Source organism: Triturus cristatus, chromosome 1_2, assembly GCF_964204655.1.
Source record: "Triturus cristatus chromosome 1_2, aTriCri1.1, whole genome shotgun sequence".
In the NCBI taxonomy this organism is placed as follows: Eukaryota; Metazoa; Chordata; class Amphibia; order Caudata; family Salamandridae; genus Triturus; species Triturus cristatus.
Window position 1 is genome coordinate 288,421,407 of NC_140580.1, and position 21,011 is coordinate 288,442,417.

The window sequence follows — 21,011 nt, forward strand, 5'->3', positions numbered from 1 at the left end:
CAGTTCGTATTGATGTCCCATTGTATGTGTTACTTCAAGTGATAAGAGATTATGATCACTATCTACCCTATTAATTACAGTAAAAACACTCAGTTGGGGCCAGAATTCCATATTGACCATAATATAGTCAATAGTTGTACTTTTTCCCACTCTTTTATATGTACACTTCCCTGGGGCATTGGGAGGGAGTCTCCCATTACAAGCTCTGAGAGAGTGTGTTATTAGGAGCTTATTAATCTGTAGGGCCAACGGTGTTAGACGCTTTACCGAATACATAGAGCACTCCGGGATGTGCCAAATAGACTCTTCATCTAAGGTCACAGAGGGGATCCCTGCTAAAGGTTCGAAATGACAGTTAAAATCACCCCGATAACTCTATGTGACGGTGAAGGAAAGATAGAAAGAAGTTCATCAAGAGCCTCTAGGGTAGATAACCCCAACCGGATGGGAATAGGGCGCAAGTAAACATTAATGACCGCCACCGACAAACCATCCATGTATTTAAGTATAATACAGAGGATGTCCTGGGATTGAGAATCTATTACTTTAACTGAACACCCCAAATGTGTGGCTACCCAAATACATAATCCCCCTGAAGGACGTCCCCTGGGTCCCTGCACAGCCGGGATATTATATATTGCAAAGCCTACCCTTATCGGGGGAGTCAACAACCAAGTCTCTTGGAACAAACGCAAGTCATATTTGTCCACCAACTCACCCCACTCTGGATTGGATAACTTAGATCCAAGCCCTGCTACATTCCAGGACCCAATTAAAGATCTACGGGAATCTGCCCTTACGGGACTAGATATGGAAGACTCTAGCACGGGCGTGATCCTAGAGAGGTCTCCAGAACCAGACCATCTCCCAAATGGCTACTATTAAGACATGGGCTGTGTGTGGACGTTGTTGTTCCGGCTTGCTTCTCCCCTAAAGCATGCTGGGGAGAACTCTCCTCAACACTCCCACCCTCCACCACACGACAATCGGCCACATTGGGGGACATTACGGTAGGCCACGATCGATGACATAGTCAGTCCACACTATTCAAGACACTAAAAGTGTTAGCTACGGGTACATTATATTCCACTACCTGTGGCCCGTGATAGAAATAAGTTGATACGGGCCCACCCGGTAGTAAAACCCGTGAATAGAAATACCCCAAGGGGAGAGGATTGATTGAACCCAGATTACACGGGCCTCCCCACTCAAGGTTGTGATTGACCACTCCGGGATCCCTAAAATTAACAATCACAGAATTCCCACCGATATCCTTGGGTTTGTTCCCCAACCAGCTAACTCTTCTAGCAAATAGAATTTCCCCCTGGCCCGAACTCAACAATGGTCTGTGTCTATTCAACCAAAAGATAACTTTGTTCTTCAACTCGGGGAAAGTTTCTCCACGCTCACCAGACAACGAAGGAACCCCTGATAAAACCACCACGTACGGAGAAGCCTCAGGTGGTAACTGGGGACAAAGTGGAAGTTGTTGGGATACATTACCAAAATTTTTCGAAGCAGAGCCTTGGAGCGCCGAACCCCGACCCGCCCGCTGCTTACTAGTGTCTTTAAGGGTGGGAGATGGATTACGGGTAATCGGGCTATCTGTAACTGGAAGCACCCTAGGTGGAATACCAGGGCCAGAGACATTAGTCTCTGGGGTTCGTTTGCTCGTATTAATTGAGACCGATCCCTGAACCAGATTGTCTAAACAAGAACCTTCCTTTGAGCTATGGCCTTGCGAGGCCTGCTTGGTGTTACCTGGAGCTACTTTCACGATAGTATTCCCAGTTGAAATAGGAGGCAGATCTCGTCCTCCATTTTTAATGTTTATCAATGAAACTACTTTTTCAATTCTACTCATCTAAATTTTAAAAATGGGAATTGATGAGTTGTTCCAGTTGGGCTTGAAAATCAATTAGTAAATGAGTAGCCCATACCGGTGGAGATAAAGTTGAAAAAGGTGGAGCAGTGTCTGCCTCTAGGTCATCTATAATAGGTATATTACTCTTAGCTAACTTATTAGTAGGTTTCGAACTTTTAGTTCTGGAGCGAGGCTTTAGTGTCTTTCTAGATACTCAGCTTTGGTATACCTCATAGGTATAGGCTGGGTCGGGGAAGTGGGAGGTAGAGGTACTGCCCCGATTACTTACCAGTAATCTTCCTTACTCTTAGTCTTACTCACTCTTGACCCAGCCATTTGTTACCGCCCACCCGCCGCCCCTGGTATATTGGCCTTCGATACAAGGCTTGGTATTACAGGAAGTGCTGGGGGAGGTCTACTCTCCTTTAGTACCTTGCTGACGGTGGGTGGAATTAGATAGTATTTCCTGTTTTGTATCCTGTTCTGGGATTCGGCAACTGAACCTGCCTGATAGGTAAGGACTGGGTCAGGGATGAGTAGGACTAAGAGTAACGAAAATTACCGGTAAGTAATCGTGCACTACTTACCTACCTGGCATGCCAGTACGTTCCAGCCAGAAGCCTATTTTTTAATGCCCCACCTGATAAAACTACGCCATTTGCTAGACAACTGGTAGAAGATCCTTGGGGGTCCAGAGTCTGAAATTATCTAACATCATTTATCCCCCATCTCCGAATGACCCTGGTCACCTCCTTTTCACGCACTCCTTATAACCAAACTTTTCATCAGGCTTTCAAATAAGACCAATGGCTACATGGCAGGGAATGGAAAATGCAAGAATGCCAGATCTAAGTTCTTCGTAGACACTGGATGTGCTCTAACTCTTATGTACTTTGTTCCTTAACCTGTCTGGGTTTTTTACTCTTTCGGTGCAGTGCTCTGAAGTGGCCTTAGTGACGTATAGTGCAAACACAACCCCCACTAAATAAATAAATGTACTACTGTACTTGTGCAACACAATACGTGCCATAATTTTTAAAAACACGAACTGTAAACATGCAGCATAATGTGATTACAGATCTCTGTGAACAAGTCAAACATTTTACTATTGTATATATTACCTTATTTGTATTGTTGATTTGACTTTACTTGAATATGGTTTATTTCTCAAGAATGGGTAAACCTAAGTTGTTATAAAATACCTGTGAGTACTTACACACAAACCTTACAGTAGCTTTGCGCCCAATCAACCCACCAACTTTGTGCCATAACAAATACTCACCCACAGGAGGGAAACTATTTTATCAACATTAACATGTTGTGCGAAAATCCCTATTTGGTACCCAGATTAAACTCCATCCATTTGAGAGAAAATAACTCTTGATCCCTCACCCATGGCTATCTTCATGATCGGGCGCCTCAGTGGTACAATTTCATAATCAGTTCCTGCAAAAAAGGGTTTGATGGAGTACTAATGAAAGAGAACAACAAAGAGGTGCAGCTATATTTTATTGTACAAATGTGTAGACATTATTGGAAAAGGATAGAATAACAACTGTTCATTTTAAAAAGTCAACATTATTATGTTTGATTATTTTTGAAGCCTGTATATTTTATCTGCCGACTGCAGCAAAGATAGGGCACTCAACAGTAGGGTCATCTTTTCTGACAACTCTGTTTTCACATGCCTTGTAGTCCATAAAAGTCCTACAGTTCTCCTTATCGTACTTCACAGGTGTGACATATCTACAATAAAAAAAGAAATATGAGTGTACCATCATATGGTGAAAAATACATCTTCATCACGTCACAAGTGCCATCAGTTACCAAGCCATTCTGGTTTGCATGTACAAACCCGCACAGGGCTAAACGTTACAAAGGAAGTGCACTATGACTTCGAAAGGTAAAAAGAAAAATGCTTGTAGTGCTATTGTTTTTTGCTTTTAGCCATGCTGTGCAGAAGTCACACTATTCTGCAACACAGCTAAACGACATTGGTGAGGCCAATTGCTATATATTCTGGCTTTGCCAATGTTACTTAGATCTCAGATCTTGGTACGGTCGGATATGCTTTTAACCCTTTGTAGTTAACGCCAAGTAAAGAGGGGTGGGGTGAAATGCTACCTGCCAGCTTGGTTGGCGGATCCCCCTTCAGTCAAGGCCAGTGCAGGTCTCATTTGCTTATGTTTAGTCAATGGAACAGAAAGCAAAATTAGAAGGGGTTGGAATGGACCTCAAGTAATTTTCAGTGCATAAGGCACACCGAGAGGTGGTTTGTATAGCTGATTTTGCATAGAGACCAAAAAACATCCTAAAATATTTGGCTGTTAGTGCAAATAACAACAGTTGCTTGGCGACGACAGAATATTTATATAGCACTTGCCCACTGGACTTTTTTTCCCTACACACCCCTAAGTGTCAGTGGAAAACTTAATATCCTGAGTATAGTGTCAGGCTAATGATTAGGAGCAAGACCAGGCACTTTTTTTTTAATGATACACATTCTCTAGTGCAATTAATTCTAGCACTTCTCCGTCACATTTTTGCTATTTTTAGTGATTTTGGAATATGATTATATTGTACTTTATGCATTCCATTGGAAATACCCAAGTCTTTTATCCCTCCATTCATTCTTACATCTTCTGGCAAGCAAAAACACAAAATAAGCATTCATGTCTGTCGTTTTCCTATTGTGTAGTGATATGGCTTTTACCAAGCTGCACCAACAAAACAAACAGGCATGGCTTGGGCAGCTGTGGTAGTAAAAACGTACCCAGAGGGAAGCACTGGACTAGGGTAGCAGGAAGAAGGGACATTGGTAGGTTCCCTCACACACATATTACTGGTGCAAAACATGGATTGGAGGAAGATGCTTCCTCACACCCATAAAACACGAAAACTATATGCAGCAACAGTGTAGGGTTTATTAAGTATAGGTGTGTGGGGAGACGGTGGAGAAATATATGGTTTTTTTTTTTTAGCATCTCACTGTGTGGGGTTGTATGGGTAAATTTGATCATGTTTTGATGTGGTGGTGAATATGATGGGGACAGATTTTTATTGTTGTGGTGTGATGATGCAGTGGAAAGAGAGTAGGTACTTGCCTGTAACAATTGTGTTGTGGATTAGATGTCTTCTTGAGTCACATGCTCTACATGTATACCACCCAGTAATTGGATTTGGACATAGCTTTGAAATGAATATACCTTTAATTTTTGAGCATCAATCTCACCTGTAGCCAGTAGGAGTCTCTTGGATATGAACAGTAAGCCCACAATGCCTAAGAAGTAGCCACCACATGAAGATTCATTTTTGCTCAGGACTTTATTTGCATGCATGTACTGAGTATATTTTACTGAAAAGCGAACAATGTGCTTGCAGTAACAGACATGTAACTCTCAAACAGTTTCAAGTTACAGAACTACTATTACTGGTAGGTAACTAGTTTTCTTTGCAGTGTGAGACTACTCTAGATTCACACACTGTGCACTGAGTATACACCTTATATTCTCCTTTGAATGAGGGTGTGAAGTGTGAGGCCCATATAGGTTTTTGATGGGTAGTTGTTAGCACAGATTCCTCACCAAGAATATTCCCAGGTGCCACACTGGATTCAGTGATTTTTACAAGCACTGCCACCCAAATTTGCTGGAGAGCCAATGATTTCAAATTCTGCACAGGCAAAGTGCCAGGGACGGTGTCTCTACTGAGAACAACAGGAGTCAATCCGTGACTTCTCTGCACTGCTTGGGCGCTGTTCACAACTCGAAGTTGTGCAATATGCACCAGAAGGCAATCAGGCAGTCGGAGGTGAAGTTTAATGTCACCGAGCATAAGAAGAGGTTGTATTTAAAACAGAAGTCCTGCTGCTGCTTCAACTCACATGGCCATGCTCGCTTGACATTTCAGGGTCGGTTCTGCATGTAGCCCTCTTCCTGCATTAAAGTCTTCCACTAAGTCAAAGTCAAAAACATTTTATATGTGCAAGAAAATGAAGCCAAACTCGTCCCTATATCTCCACTTGCAGTCTGGCGAGAAGTCGCTAGGGTGTCACTCGAAGGATCATGTGTCTTCTGACTCCAAAGCGGTCAACATTTGGCCCAGGCATGACTCAAATTTCCCAGGCTGCATTGGAACCTGCTGCAAGTAGCAATCATCAAGGATGGCATGCTACAAATTTCCACATGCTACCTGCTCCCTCTGACATACCTTTGGGCCCCAAGGAGCCACAAGAGTCCGATGTTGAACTTTTCCCAGCCAGTTCTCCCTGGACGGCTTTCTCAGGCCCCTTGCCCATGGCACAACAAGGCCGTTCTAGACATTGACTCCAGCCCTACAGTCTAAGCCAGCTCCTTCTATGCATTGCTGATGCCGACTCTGCCGGCTCTGGTCTCTGATTAAAAAACTGATGTCAGCACTCGTCAGGCCTCTGTCACGCTATGAAATAACAGCCAGACTCTTGGCCTCAACCTCTCACTTGAAGCCAGTACTAAGGCTTGCTCAATGCCTCTCACAACATTGATAATGATGCCAAGGTGGACTACATGCTCCGCCTCAATAAACTGATCAAGGACTCTATTAAGACTTGCAAAATGCCAGTGGTCTAGACACCTCACAAGAGACAAATCTGCACTCGTCACGTGGTCCACCAATGGAAAAAAATGCCTTTTTTTGCTGTAGAAGTGTGAAAAGCAACAGAAGTGCTAGACTACAATTACTTAATCTGAAAACCGAAGCCACTTTATTGAGTAGTGGCACCTGAGGCTATTCACTCCACGAGAGACGGTAAACATCGTTGACAAAGATTTTTACACATTTGCATGCCATTACAACGCAAGCTGTACAACGACTTGCTGTAGGAGGCAGAAGGTGTTGGATTTTAAATCCAAAGAGGTAAACTTGCCAACAAGGGATTTTATTTGGAATAAGGAAATTATTTGAGAATTTCAAAGAACTTAATTTATGAATGTGTTGAAATGAATTAACACCACAGTGAAATCAATCGACTGATCTAATCATCAGTTATTAACAACAACACACACGGGGATTTTGTTCTGTGATTTAAACACAATGATCTTTATATATTCATCAAGGATAAAAAGGAGTACAGATGGAACAAAGATTTGAGCAATATTTCATGAGAGCAGGGAGCGATATTGAGTCCACATTTCATCAAGAAAACATCTATTCCAACTTAGTTTGAACAGAGACAAAACTCATTGTTGAGAAGATAGTCTACTGTGAATAACAAATCTACTGGAAGTAGATGGTATAGTCGACGTTTCGGTCTTGGGTGGTGTCAATCCGTCAGACCATCTTCAGGACAATAATTGCATTAACAAGACTCTTTTTGAATCTTTTTAGTGTTCTCACGAAACTTTGTTTAAAATCGTGAAAATATTTTCAGTGGTACAGGTAGTCTTTGACTATTTTGACTGCCAATTTGTTTAAAATGGGAGTTAATCCTCCTGTAGTTTCGCAGATTTCTGACGTCTGTATCAAAGTACGTATAGGGGTCCGTCCGAGTCCGGAAAGCCTGATTTTAAATCCAGCACCTTCCCTACTGTTGCGCAGACTGGAGTTGGAATAGTAAATAATATTATTCCAACATCCAGCGCCCCCACTACAGCAAGTCTTAGTAATGACTTGCGTTGAAATGGTCTGCAATGTAACAACGCAGTCATTGTATTGATCGCGTTGTAATGGCATGCGTTCTAAACGCATGTGGTATAACGTGGCCTATTCATGAGAGACAGCAATTCTCTAACTCTTCCTCCCCTGTTGCAGCAGTTCCTAATTAGGGCTCTTGCTCTCTTAGGATATGGCCCTCATCTGGAAATCCGTCACATCAGAACGATGGGCTTACAGATTGTTCAAAGAGACTATGACCTGCTTTTTATTTCTACCTTTTATTCCACCTTCAACATAGCGATTTGTGGCAGATCATGTCCCTATTTTGATGCAAAATGTCAATCTCCTGCTGGCAAAAGGCACCTTTAAGTGGGTTTCAGATTCCAAGAGGGGCAAGGGGTGATACTCACTCTACTTCATCATCTAGAATAAGGACGGAGGCCTCAGGCGAATACTCAACCGCCATTGAATACCTTTCCAAAGAACAAATTCAGAATTCTTGCTCTGGCTCAGGTACTCTCTGCTCTGGATCCAACGGCCCGGAAGGTGTCCCTGGAATTGCAAGACGTGTATTTTCGTACCTGCCCTACAGTCCCACAAGCCCTAAATGTGGTTCATGGTGCGGTCAAAATTATGACACAGTTGCTGTGCTGTCCTTTGGCCTTACCTTGCCCATCCGGGTGTTTAAAAAAGTGATGCCGGTGGTCAGGCCGTAACTTCTGAGGTCAGGGATACATGTATTCCCATACCTGAAAGTCTAACTGTTCCAGGAGGGTTCACTATAGTCGGTCATAGACCACCTATGACAACGACTGGGCTCTTGATCTTCTTCAGGTTGTCCATCAGTGAGCTGAAATCTCACATGAGACTTATGCAAAGGATTCCCTTCATAAGAGTTATACTGGATACAGTGGTGTGCCACGCCTTTCCACTGCTGCAATGAGGCCAGGGCATTCAGGATATGATCTAAACATTTCCAGCTTTTTTCCTGGGTCTCGGTGAAGAAAGTTCTAGGGCTTCTTGAGCTACTGTCATCATGCATCCTCTGCAATGGAACCTACAGTTTCAATGGCTTTAGCATGGCTGTCTCCCTGGCAGCGTCAACATCTCACAAGGGATGGCTCAGGACCTCATGTGGTGGTACTCAAGCATCAACCAAACAATTGGCAGGCCACTTTCCCTTTTCTCTTGGATGTCAAAGTTGTAATAGATGCTTTGTTAATAGGTTACAGAGTTCATATGGGGGGATAGAGAACAGAGGCCTCTGGTCTCCAGTGGAAAGCCAGCTTCACATCAACCTTTTGAAGCTTCTGGTGAACTGACTGGCCCTGAAACCCTCCCTATTGACTATCAAGGAAAGGCTGGTGCAGGTCCTAATGGAAAACACGACTGCCACATCATACAAGCAAGGTGCTTTAGGGGCCTTGGACCATTGCCAGTAGGCTCTGTGCGGCTTGAGGTGACCTAACCAGCAGAAAATATTTTTGGTGGCCAACCACATAGCGGGGTCAGTGAACGCTAGAGCAGATGAGCTTACTAGAGATCTGCTTGTGGACCATGAGTGGCATTTCCACCCTCAGGTGGTGCAGAGCATCTTCGATCAAACGGGCACGCTCTGGGTAACTTTGTTCACCACCATCCAGAATGTGCAGTGCAGCATCAGCACACTGGAGTTTCCTCCAAAAGGTAATTGATAGAAGAATTCTGTCTGTGATGGCCATCACTATAAACGGTCTCCTGTACGTGTTCCCACCACTGCTTCTCCTGCCTTGATTTCTGAGAAAGACAGGACAGACCTTGCCCAAGTCATCTTAATAGCAGTGGAATACGCCAGTAGGGTGTGGTACTCAGAGCTTAGCATTTACATGTCGATCGATCTACCCCTTAAGGAGAAAATACGGTCTCAGCAACAGGGGAGGACTCTGCACCCAAATTTCCAAAACCTGCACCTCAATGCATGGCTATTGAGTGGAGACTATTGATTTTTTTCAATTTGCCTACTGTAGTGGTAGATGTCATTCTTGTAGCCAAATGTCAATTCATGAAGTTCATTCGTGCAAGGAGAAGGGAGAAGGGAAACATTTGTGGCCTGGAGTAGAGCACGTCAGCTAGATTCTTTGCAGGCTAAACTCTCATGATTTTTTATTTTAATGGCCCAGAATGGCCTTGCAGTGAATGCAATTAGGGGTTATTTGTTGGCCTTTTTGGCCTTTTATATTTTCTTGATCTACACTCTCTCTTGAAATCACCGACTCTGATGCGTTTTCTAAAGGGCCTGATGCATATGCTCTAACCAAAAGTTTTTTTTCATGCCTTAGAGAGGTGTAATCTAATTCTGACTTTTGTTTTGTGCAAACCATGTGAGCCTATGCACAGTGGGTCACTATGGCTTTTAATGATCAATAGAGTGTTGCTAATCTCCATCATTTCTTAGTACCGAGTGAACGACAGGCACTCAACATGTTAAGCTCCTGACAACACTTTCTTTCCAAGCAAATTGGTGTTGAGGCCTTTAGACTGCCTTCCTGCCAAAGGTAGTACTACCCATCCATGACAGTCAATTAATCCACCTGCTATCATTTTCTGCTCCACTGCACCGTTCGAAAGAAAAGGAGAGGCTCCACCATCTTGTACCTCTGAGAGCTTAGCGTTTCTACATTGACTGTACGAGAGACCCTTGTCTGAATTATCTGATCTTTGTGGGGTTCACTGGAAGATAAGACAGGCAAGGCAATACAAAAGAGGACTTGGTCCAGGTGGCTAGTCATCTGCATTAAAATCTGCACGCTTCAGAAGGCCTGTGGACTTATTTCACTGGGGTCAAGGCCTCTACAACTAGATTTGTGGGGGGGTGTCAGTTCTAGGGTTCTAGATATCTGCCAGTCTGCATGGTGGGCATGAGTGCAGACTTTCACAAAACATTATTGCTTTGGCAGTCACGGCCAAAGGGAGGGCCATTTTGCCAGCTTGGTCCTGTAAGACTTCCTTATCTGAGTCCACTTCTCAGACCTCCACCTTTGGGAGGTACTTCTGTAGCTTCTATTCTTAAAGGTGAAGAATCTGCTAGAAGTATCCATCAAAAGAATAAGTTGCTTACCTTCAGTAATGCTCTTTCTGGTGGATAGTCTATCTAAGCGCAGATTCCTCACTGCCCTTCCTCCGGCAATGTTAGATTTTGGCAGCTAGTGTGGGAACTGATTATTCCAAGTTCTTCCTCTTATGTTCTTCCATGTTCACCATTGTAGCACTCATTGCACCTTTATTGTGACAACCACTAGATCTTTTCTCTCCCTCAAGGCTAAGGGTGGGTTGAATGTTTTAATTGGTGGAATTTTGGTCACTGTGCGCTGCTCTTTCACCTGCTGTTCAGGGCAAAGACCGCCAATTGCTAAGTGGTGTTTTTTTTCTCAGAAAATGAGAATAGGTGAGTGCAGGTGAGATTTGGCGTCCCCTAGCAATATTTTCTAATGCAGGCAGTCAAAAGCAAGCGTTCAGGGTCACAGGGCTGCCACTAGAGAAGATTTGCTGCCACTTAAGTAGATTTTCTTCTGGAGCAGCAGCAAAATCAGCTTGAATGGCCGCAGGCTCTTGCACAACGTATGGTGCCACTTGCATGATTTTCCCACGTTGCTCACACTACTGGTGCTATATTGCAGAGCCGGCCAGCACATCTGCATGTTTTCTGACCATTGGTGGAACACTGAGGAATCTTGCAGATTTTTTATGTAACTCCACTGAATCCCACGGAGTGAAACACTGCAAGTTCCATCCACCACTACTCAAGGCCTGAGATTATTGTTTCATTAGCGAATCTTGTACAAGATGCAAGTGCATTCACGCATGAGGTATCAAAAGAATACATGATGCCATCACTCACAACATTTTTTTTATTGTTCTCACTGTCAGAGACAGTGATTTTTGCTAACGGTGAACCTTTCCTGGAATGTCCGGTCTCTCTTTGAAAATGATACTGCCATAACTGTGACCATATTGATCTCTGTTCCACAGAACAATTTCTGTTTTGATAGTATGAGAGAAAATGTGTCCATGATCGTTGTGAGTCCCAATTGAGGAGTAACACCACTAGGTTTATGATGCTATAGCGTCATTGGAACAAGCTCACCTTCACTAGCTAGTCATGTAGATACTGATCAACATGCTTTTTCTCCCACCTTAGATGTGAAGCCATTTCAGCTAGACATTTTGCCATTATTCTTGATGTCAATTTACGGAATAAATCTCATGAAATTAGTGAATTCAGAATTAAGCAATATTGGTGACTTTTGCTGAGAGTTCATGGATGAAAGATTCTGTGGTACTTTTGCTTGCAGGAGAATGGTTCAAGTAGAAAATGTTGTGTGAGAGAAGTAAAACCAAAACTGAGAAACATTTTCTTCTCAGTCCTCTGCTGGTATCTTGCATGAATGGTATGTCCTCACAATAGATTTTTATTCCAGGAAAGGCCACATAATTTACATATTGTTTTCAAAATTCACAGAATTTAGTGTAATTGCACTGTCTTACCTCCCATACTTGTAATGTTGTCTTTTGGGTCTGATTCTGGAAGGTTTTGTGTTAACACCATGTAGTGGTTGTATTTCGGAATTGTAGGAAATTACCATCTTTTGTGTGATTTACTCCTAATTTTTGTATTATTTGTTTTGAATTTTATCCCGGTGCAATTTACCCCTGCTAACCAAGAGTAAGGTACCTGTGCTCCCCTTTTAATTATGGTTAAATTGGTTTATCCCAAATAACAAATTTAACATACCTAGAAGTTCCTAGTATAGGGTGTAAAAAATGCATCCCGGACCTGGAAGTTAAATGCTAGCTGTGGACTGCAGCACCTATTGTGCCATCCACATAGTGTGTCTGTAAAACAATGTTTCAGCCCTACCACGTTTAGCCTTAAAGCAGCAGTCTAAAACCTACTGTCAAACCTTCATCTCTGGCTTTGATGATAGATACGAAAGTGACAGAGTGGACTGTTAGTGATTATCATGTCCTGGATCTACTTATCAAAGGCAAGCATATGGGGCTCACTGGTAGTGCACGCTCAGATATAGTACTCCCATTGCAAATGACAAATAATCATAGAATTATTAAATAGCCAAAAATAGTGAAGAATTGTAAAACATTACATGAAATATTTTCATGCAATTGCTGCTCTAGAGCCATATGAGAACATAAACACAGGAGGAATCCCAAAACCTTTAGGTCATGATGATTTTTTGGAGCTTTTACGAAGCGATTTACTACAGACTATATTAAAGAGAATATAAAAGAGAAGCCACCATTATACTATACACAAGCATGCAGAAAGACAAAGATGCAATTGGTGTAGGCTATAACATTGCAAACTTTTAAATGTACATAAACACAAATTAAAAAAGCCTGGAAAAATTAAAATTGGCTGGATATAAAAGACACCATTAGAAGAAATGATACACAAGTTTTTGGGCATTTAACTTCTCACGGGAGCTTAAAATCAAACACTCTTGCGGAAAAGTATGTCAGCCAACAAGCATGGAAGAGTCACTTTACTGAGTTGTATGCTGAATATAATGCAGGGACCAACATAGCAAACATTGGGGCAGGACATCCTACAGATTATCTGACACTGCATCCTAAATTTAAGTCTCTGGTGTTTCCTCGACAGGAAACAAGTGAAGCTTTAATAACTACTAAGAAGGAGAAAGCCAGGGGCCCAGCCAAAATGCCTATCGACCTCAACTTATCTGAACCCTGGATCTGGGTTACATTCTTCAACATACTGACAAACGCTATTGACAATAGAGCAAAAATTCCCTACATATAGAAAAGTGGAGAACATGTTTCCATATATGTGAAAGGGAGAAGAGAAGACACAGCCAAGTATAGGCCAATAAGACTAACTGACAACTTGCAAAAACATTTTTGTAATCAGGTCTCCGATCTAAATTGCAGCAATGCGTGAACAAACAGCATGTCCTGACTGATTTACAAACCGGCCTAAGAAGGAAAATTAGTGCTTCTGAACGGGTCTTCAGGTTCCAAATCCTGTGCTGGAAATATCTCTTGTTGAAAAAACAATAATTTCTTTATAGCTTTTATTGGCATGAGATCAAATGACTATGGTATACAGCAACCACTCTTAATTCTTTAATGCAGCCACACTCAAATACTTATGCACTAGTAAGATGGAGTGCTCACATTGAGCTAACAATTAGGGTCCCTGTTAGGAGAGGAGTGTGGCAAGGTTGCATCATTGTGCCTACTCTCTTTAGTCTGTATTTTAATGAAGTATTGGGGTATCAAGCAAAGTGGCAGAATGACACACCAAAGATAGCAGGAGAGAACATTTCTGGATTGATGTTTGCAGCTGATATCCTATTAATGCAAAAACATCCATGGGCCTGCAAAATCTATTGGCCATGTTTACAACTTTTTGCTTGAGATAAAGGCTCACAAAACAAAATACATGGCCATAAATCCTCACTGTGTGGTGGGGGATTTCTTTACAGTAGAAGGAACATGAATAGAAAGAGTCTGAAATGTTGATTGTCTAAGGGTAAAGCTCACTGAAACACTATTGTGGTATCCACAAATCACTGAAAGTCAATTGACACCAAAGAACAATGCCCCTATAGTGTCAAAAATGTTAAGAGCCAGAACAGTAAGGGTGGTTTCACCTGCATTGAAGGTTTACCTGGCAAATTGGGCTGAGCTTGCCATTATATGGTGACGCGGTTTGGGGACTAGGGAATGTACAACTATTAACTAAATCTGAAATTCATTTCCTGCAGTCTTTTTCGTCTACCAAATGAATCCTCACTTCTTTTATATCTCGATCTATCTTTAAATTAAGTGGCTTTTGTCACCAAATGAACACCTCTACTATATTGGATAAGGGTATGGGCGGTTGAAGTGTTGGAATGTTTACAGACATAATTGGTTGATCTGTTGGAAACCGATAAAGCTCGCACTACCCCTTGGATTAGGTATGTAAAATCTCTGCTCTATGTATTAGTCCTAGAACAGCTTTGGATGAACCTGATGCCTCTAAACAATGATATAAGGAGCATATTAAAAGATAAATATTGACAATATGTCTGATCCAAGATGTTAAGGAAGCTAAACGTCAAAATTAAAAGTTTGGATGACAAGTGTGTTCCTAAATCTGAACAGTACATGGATGATATTTTGTCATGTAAAATCTCTCCACTCCTGTTGCTATCCCACATTGTTCTTATTTAACGCTCTTTTTCGCATGGCGCATTTCTAAATAAGCGCTCTTTAACGCTGGCGGATCATTAGTAGTTTCCACTTAAACTTACTCCCAACTGCACATTATCACGCATCATTTCCATTTGAAGCTCGCTTTTAAAACACTCAATCTGCAGCCTCGGCTCACATTCAGATAAACATGTCTGACGCTGGATGTTTCATTGTACTTTCCTCATTAACCAATCTCCAAATCTAGACTGTTTTTAAGTTTAGTCAATTCTGTTACCAGCCCACGCGCAAATACTGAGCATGTTATGAAACTAAGTTCTCTGACATGCATATTGCAGAACTCCTTTAAAAACACATGATGACTTTTATTGATAGAACCATCGGTATGTATAGCGCTTTAAAGTCACATTCATGACATAACTAGATCATGCTCCAATGTATGTTATCATGACCCAATGTGGGTGTTCCCATTTCCATTCCTCCTCTTTCTTGTATTTTTTAAAAACAATGTTTAACCTGCTTAATACTCATTTCACACTGAGTGATCTATGTATCAGAAAGAACTCTTCACTTTATACTCTTCCTCTCACCTCCACTCTTCTTTCTAGATATAATCGTCTTCTCGCATTGAGCCCATCATCATGAGGTAAGAACAACTATCAACTTGTTGCAATATGACAACCAAATTGAGTCACCCAAATATAAAAGATATAGACAGGTTAGTTCTATCAAACAGTATATCTCATCACTCAATTAGGAGAGCGGGTTACGGTCTCTTCTAAACAACATCCAAGGGGCCTTAACTCTTCACATGTATATATATGTATGTTCTTGTGATATAGTTAGAAATATTATTATTACTCTAATAACATTCCTTCCCTCCCCAGCTCTAAGCCATGGATGTTTTAATCACAAAATATATTGTCACCAATACATAGCACTGACTTCCTCGAGGTACAAGTCAAGACCTAATCAGTATCATCATACTAGGTATTTTATTATTCATCCATCACATACAACTTCTATAGTTGTATAGAATACATTGTAACATAACGTATGTTTGTACCCCTTAGTACTCCCAGGTATACCTAACACGAAATACGGTGCTGTAAAAATAGTAGACTCAGCACAGATACATTGGACATAAACCGGGTAACAATATTATTGTTATGCCTTTCACTGGCAAATGCCATACAGATCACTATGGTGTGACCATAAGACTTTTGTGAAGGGTTGTATCACTATTGTCTATTCTTCACAAGTAACATAGATTCACTTCAATCACTTTTTCTTTTCTTTTATCTCTCCAAAACATTTTCACTTTCTAGTTTTTCTCTTTTTTTCACCTGATCCATCTGCATCTGTCTTATTAAACAACCTGTATATCATAAATAGTTTTTTTCCCTCTGTTCTCTATTCATTGCTCTAGAGACCAGCATTATAAATTTCAGCCATTAGACACCTATCTTTTCCATTTTATATCATGCCCACCCCCTGAATTGTGACGTGCAAAATGTAAAAATGTAACTATCTATCACATGCCTTAAGCTAGTTTCTTGGAAGTCAACAGAAAAGAACCATTCAAATGCAATATTTTCTTCACAGATATCATTGTCGAAGCTTTGTGGCCCTCTTTTCCTGACAAAGGCACTTCACTGTGCCGAAACGCGCGTAGAAGACCACTGCCATATATAAATTGTGCCACACTTTTTTGTCTACGAAAATCACAATTGAACAACAATGATCATGGACAATGTTTTTTAAAGGTACTTAGAGTGCATGAGACTGTATGAATGTAGACATGAATGGATCAGAGTGATTGAGTTATGCCATTTTATTTTTTGTTAAAAAGATTTCTAATAAAATAACTTTTGTAATTTTCTAAGAAACACAGTCATGTTGGTTCTTTCTTCTGTTTATTTGTCATTTGCATTATATCGATTGTAATATGATTGTTTTGTATATGTTGCCATAAGTATTTACATTGAATTATTCTAGCCCTGCATTAAGGAACATTACCTCTTAGCAGGGGGCCTCTTTCTTTACATGATATTTTGCCATGGACTGCAGAAAATCTGTACATACGATTTAGAATTGTCAATTTACCTGTGAATTCATTTAGTTCAAGATAGAGAAAAGTGGTGTGAGGAGTGATCAATGTCCAGTGTGCAAATTTACCAGACAGACAGAAAAACATTTACTAATTTTTTGCCTGTCATATAATATTCCAAGAAGCAAATGGATTAATCCCAATATGTCGAACTATTGGCTTTGAAATAACAATGTAGGTGAGGAGTGCACACTATTGTGAAACCTGAATCAGTGTATTGCGGTACGCGTGCTGTGTTGCAAATATGCCTGCGAAGCATATGTTATGGAAACCAACTAAGTGGCCAAGACCCTGATAGGCGACTAGGACTGCAACGTCATCATAAAGGTTTTAGAACAGTTGATAGCCAGACCTAGAGACCCCATAAATGAAACAAATTCCTCAAATAGTTTCTTTAACCTCTTCAGTGCCCATGACGAGATAGTCTCGTCATGGAGCACGGTTGCGCTGTGCCCATGACAAGACTATCTCGTCATGAACCCCACCCACTAGTGCAACGCCCGGCACAGGAGGGGGAAAGGGCGTGGCATTGAAGGGGTTAAAGCATTGGGTCACCACGTATGACAATACTGGGACCTTTTTCCCAGCAATGGAGGGGTGTCAGTAACTCTTGAGGACAGGACCTAGGCCATTAATGTATAACAGGATTAGTAGAGGGCCTAAAACACACCCCTGATGTACCCCAAGTCCAATCTTAGATCTCTCTGTCCTCTAGCCTGAGGAACCATATCAAAATGAGGCTGAGAGGTCGTAATGGAGGGCTCTCAGAAACAAGACCAGGTCCCCACCAACCCCCAACCCAGTCAATAACTCCCAGAGATTTGACCTCACTATGCTGTTGAAGGTACAGGACAGATCCATAAAGGTCAGACACATGGCGCCCTGCCTTGCAATGGTATACTTGCTTATCAGCAAGTGTAGATTTAAACATTGCTCCACTGTGTCCAGCCCCTCGAGAAATCTGTACTGCACCTCCAAGAGGATACCAGTTGCCCCGCCCAATAAAAAAGACTGCCCAGAACTATCTCTGCCCATTATCTTAAGAGCCAAGTCCAATAATGACATTAGCGTGATCATTCGGGCGACTGGGGATTGTCCTTTTCAAAAGACAGGAAGGATGACAGCTAAACGCCAGGATTGGGATGAGCTAGCCTTACATAATGGGTTAAAACAGTTGCAAAGTAAAGGGGCCCATATGTCTGAGGCGGTTTTATATAAATTGTCACCCCATCTGGACTTGGTGCCTTCATAAATGATCTTCTGTTAATAGCCACCCTTACTTCTTCAATTGACCCAGGCCTCCTGGCTTTTAGTGGTAATAACAGTGTTCAGTTTCATCTCTACTGACTTGATGTTTCCGATAGCAGCCCAGAAGGCTCTAGAATCTTTCAACCTACAGGCTCTCACCAACTCTCGTCAGGACTCATCTTGTAGTTCCTTCTGACTGGACCTTACCTTGTCCCTGTAAACCTGTCTACATTGGCACACCTTCAACACGTCTCTGGGGTCCACCTTTAACACCTTGTGCAGCAACTTTGAGGCCTTTCTAGAAACCATACAAACCCATCTTGCCTCTGTCTGCTAAGTTTCAATAGCATGCCATACTCCACTGTTCTCAATTCTGCAGGGGACATTCTCGAAACTTAAGACAGGGGAGTGCCAATGTGAGGAAATTGAAGCATATTTTGCATAGGAGGGCATATGCACATGTTTCCAGACCAAGCCTCGACCTTGTGTTTTAGTTTCTAAAGATTGTGATGGCAAATTCATTGGTCCTTTCCCCCACCTCAGAAGACCTAATTCTAGGGACAGGGGGTTATTGTCATTGAACGGACTCACATCAATGTTAGCCCTCGTAACCTAGGTACGAAGTTACTGGTCTGCAAAAATGTAGTCTATCACTGATGACCTCTCCACCCTTTCAAAAGTTACTTTTGTTTAATACAGAGGATCAGAAACCTCAGTGGCAGTCAAAAGACTAAATTAATTAATGAACTGGAACACGGCCTGGCCCCCTTTATCTCTGGGTCTACTATCATTAGCAGTCGAAAAATTATCAAACATGATGCGAGGAGGCCAAAAGGTCCTCCAGTCCTTATATATATTATCTGTCAATTCTTTATGGTTTGTGACATGATCAGTGTCAATAAACCATTGTAAAGATTTATTAAAACAATGCACATACCATTTGGCCATGTAGTTAAGAATGCTTGAATTAAGAGATTCTGGGGTGGTCTCACAGTTTTAGGATGCAATTTAGGGACATCAGCTAATATGGCCACATACGGTTAGGCTGCTGGGGGTAGATCACATCACTTCTAGAGGAGCCCCCCTGGGCTAACCCTGCTAACCCTGCAACCTCCGCTAGATATGGGGAATTTCCTGTAGGGCAAAGCCTGGCAAGGGCATATCCTGTCCTGGAGCAATCAATAGTACAACTTCTCTAGGGACCGCTGTGAAAGAAACTGTAGAATCAGGCTGGAGAGCCGTACTAGACCCATTGACCTGGAATGGAATCCTCTGCTCCGGTGCAGATCACACCACCTGTGTGTCTTGGACACCTCTAAGGCGAATAGAGCTAGAGGGTTTCAAGGCATCAACTTCAACATTATCATTAGAATAAACACAGGCACCCTGTTCTTCCGCCTTTCTTCCAGACTGCCCAAAGTCCATTAAAGACAATCTAGCCTCAATTTGCCCCAGATGATCAAGCACCCCAGACATTTTGGAGTTGATAGCTTCCACAAGTTCTTTGTCAAAATTGTCTGAGTAGATCCCTAATAGCCTCTTTATGAAGATAAGGGCTAGGTTGTAAATGATCCAGAGCAGTAGGCATGGCATTTTTAAGGTTCTTAGGTGTCTTTATAGCCTTTTTCGAGACAACGCTTTTATTCTTCTTTTCCTGAGAAGATAATGATTGGGCTGCAAAGTATGCAGAAGAAGCGTCCAAATCAGATTGTGACAAAACTGATGATAATCCTTTCTCCACAAGCAATATTTCTTTGCCAAGGGTGCCCATCACCTTTTCTATTTATCCATCAAGGGTGCTGATTTTTTGGGCGGTTGCCTCCTCCTGGTTCGGGCTCAACTTGCGCTTTACCATCATTAAGCCCCTAGAGAACCAAGCAGCGGTCCCAAGCACTTGAGGAACTCAGTCCCTATGAGGCCCAACAAAAGGGGTCATTGCTAGATGATACGGGGAGCTGCAGGCAGAGTCATCACAGGACACCGTAAGTGAGCTGCTTACGAGAAACAAATCTCCACAAACCAGAAAAAAAAAACTGATATATTTAGCATGAGTTAGAGAGTCTTACTAGGGGGCAAACATCAGATGTCCAACAGTTAAACCCAAAAACCTAAAGGGGGTGGCCCCACCCTGGCTCGTATTAATATACTCTCAAACCTGTCAAATTAGCACACACACCTTATTGCCCGCAAGGTAGGAGCAACATTTTTAAATGTTGAACATGTACGATATTAAAGTTGATGTGTTCCTCCAGTGACTAAAAAGCAATTTTCACTGCTAGGGCTGTATCAGGATGCTGGAAAATGTCAAAATTAAAATGTTTAACTTTAATCTGTAAATTTTGACAGGAAACAAAATGTCTATTAAAAATCCAATCCATCGATGAAGTCAGATGTTCATCAAATATGTGGAAAAGTAACTTGTAAAAAGTTTATACTTTTCCTGCCTGAGCCCCAGTTAGGCTAATTAGCATTGACCTGGGACAGATTGCCTACCAGTGTCTCCCTGACAATGAGTTGTGAAAACTGCTTCCACAGCAGAGACTATAGCCTGTGTGTGGGGTGATGCTTTTCTTTTCCTTGCAGGAAGAGCAGTTGGGATTGGCCCAGTGACTCCTTTAGCTTGAAAGGAACTGAAGTGAGGCTTGCTCTTTCACAAGCAGATGTAAAGTTACACCAGGAGAAAGGCAAGTCTTTGTTGCCAAGGTCCACACTAGCCAGATTGGCTCTAAACCCAGTGTGGGTGAAGGTGCTCCCATAAAAACATTTTGGAGAGGACACAGTGGAGGGGACTTTTAATTTTCCTGGCCACACTTCTGGGTCAACATAAAATCTCTGAACAAAGGAGGAAGTGTTCTTGAATTTTAGAGGTGAGTTGTACTGTAAGATTGTTTGCAGTAGGGCAAATAAGAACTATACTTTGCCAGAGGAAGACTTCACAGTCAA

The 21,011-nt window shown here is 41.9% G+C and overlaps 1 protein-coding gene across 1 annotated transcript in view; it reads right to left on the minus strand.

Moving 5' to 3' along the window:
• Positions 1-3,356: 3,356 nt before the first annotated feature.
• The window catches only part of LOC146867186 (beta-microseminoprotein-like), a 91,759-nt gene continuing 74,104 nt past the window's right edge, over positions 3,357-21,011 (minus strand). Inside the window, exon 4 of the mRNA XM_085603771.1 lies at positions 3,357-3,610. Coding sequence (XP_085459897.1) covers positions 3,478-3,610 — 133 coding nt within the window. The 3' untranslated portion in view covers positions 3,357-3,477. The remainder of the gene's footprint in view (positions 3,611-21,011) is intronic.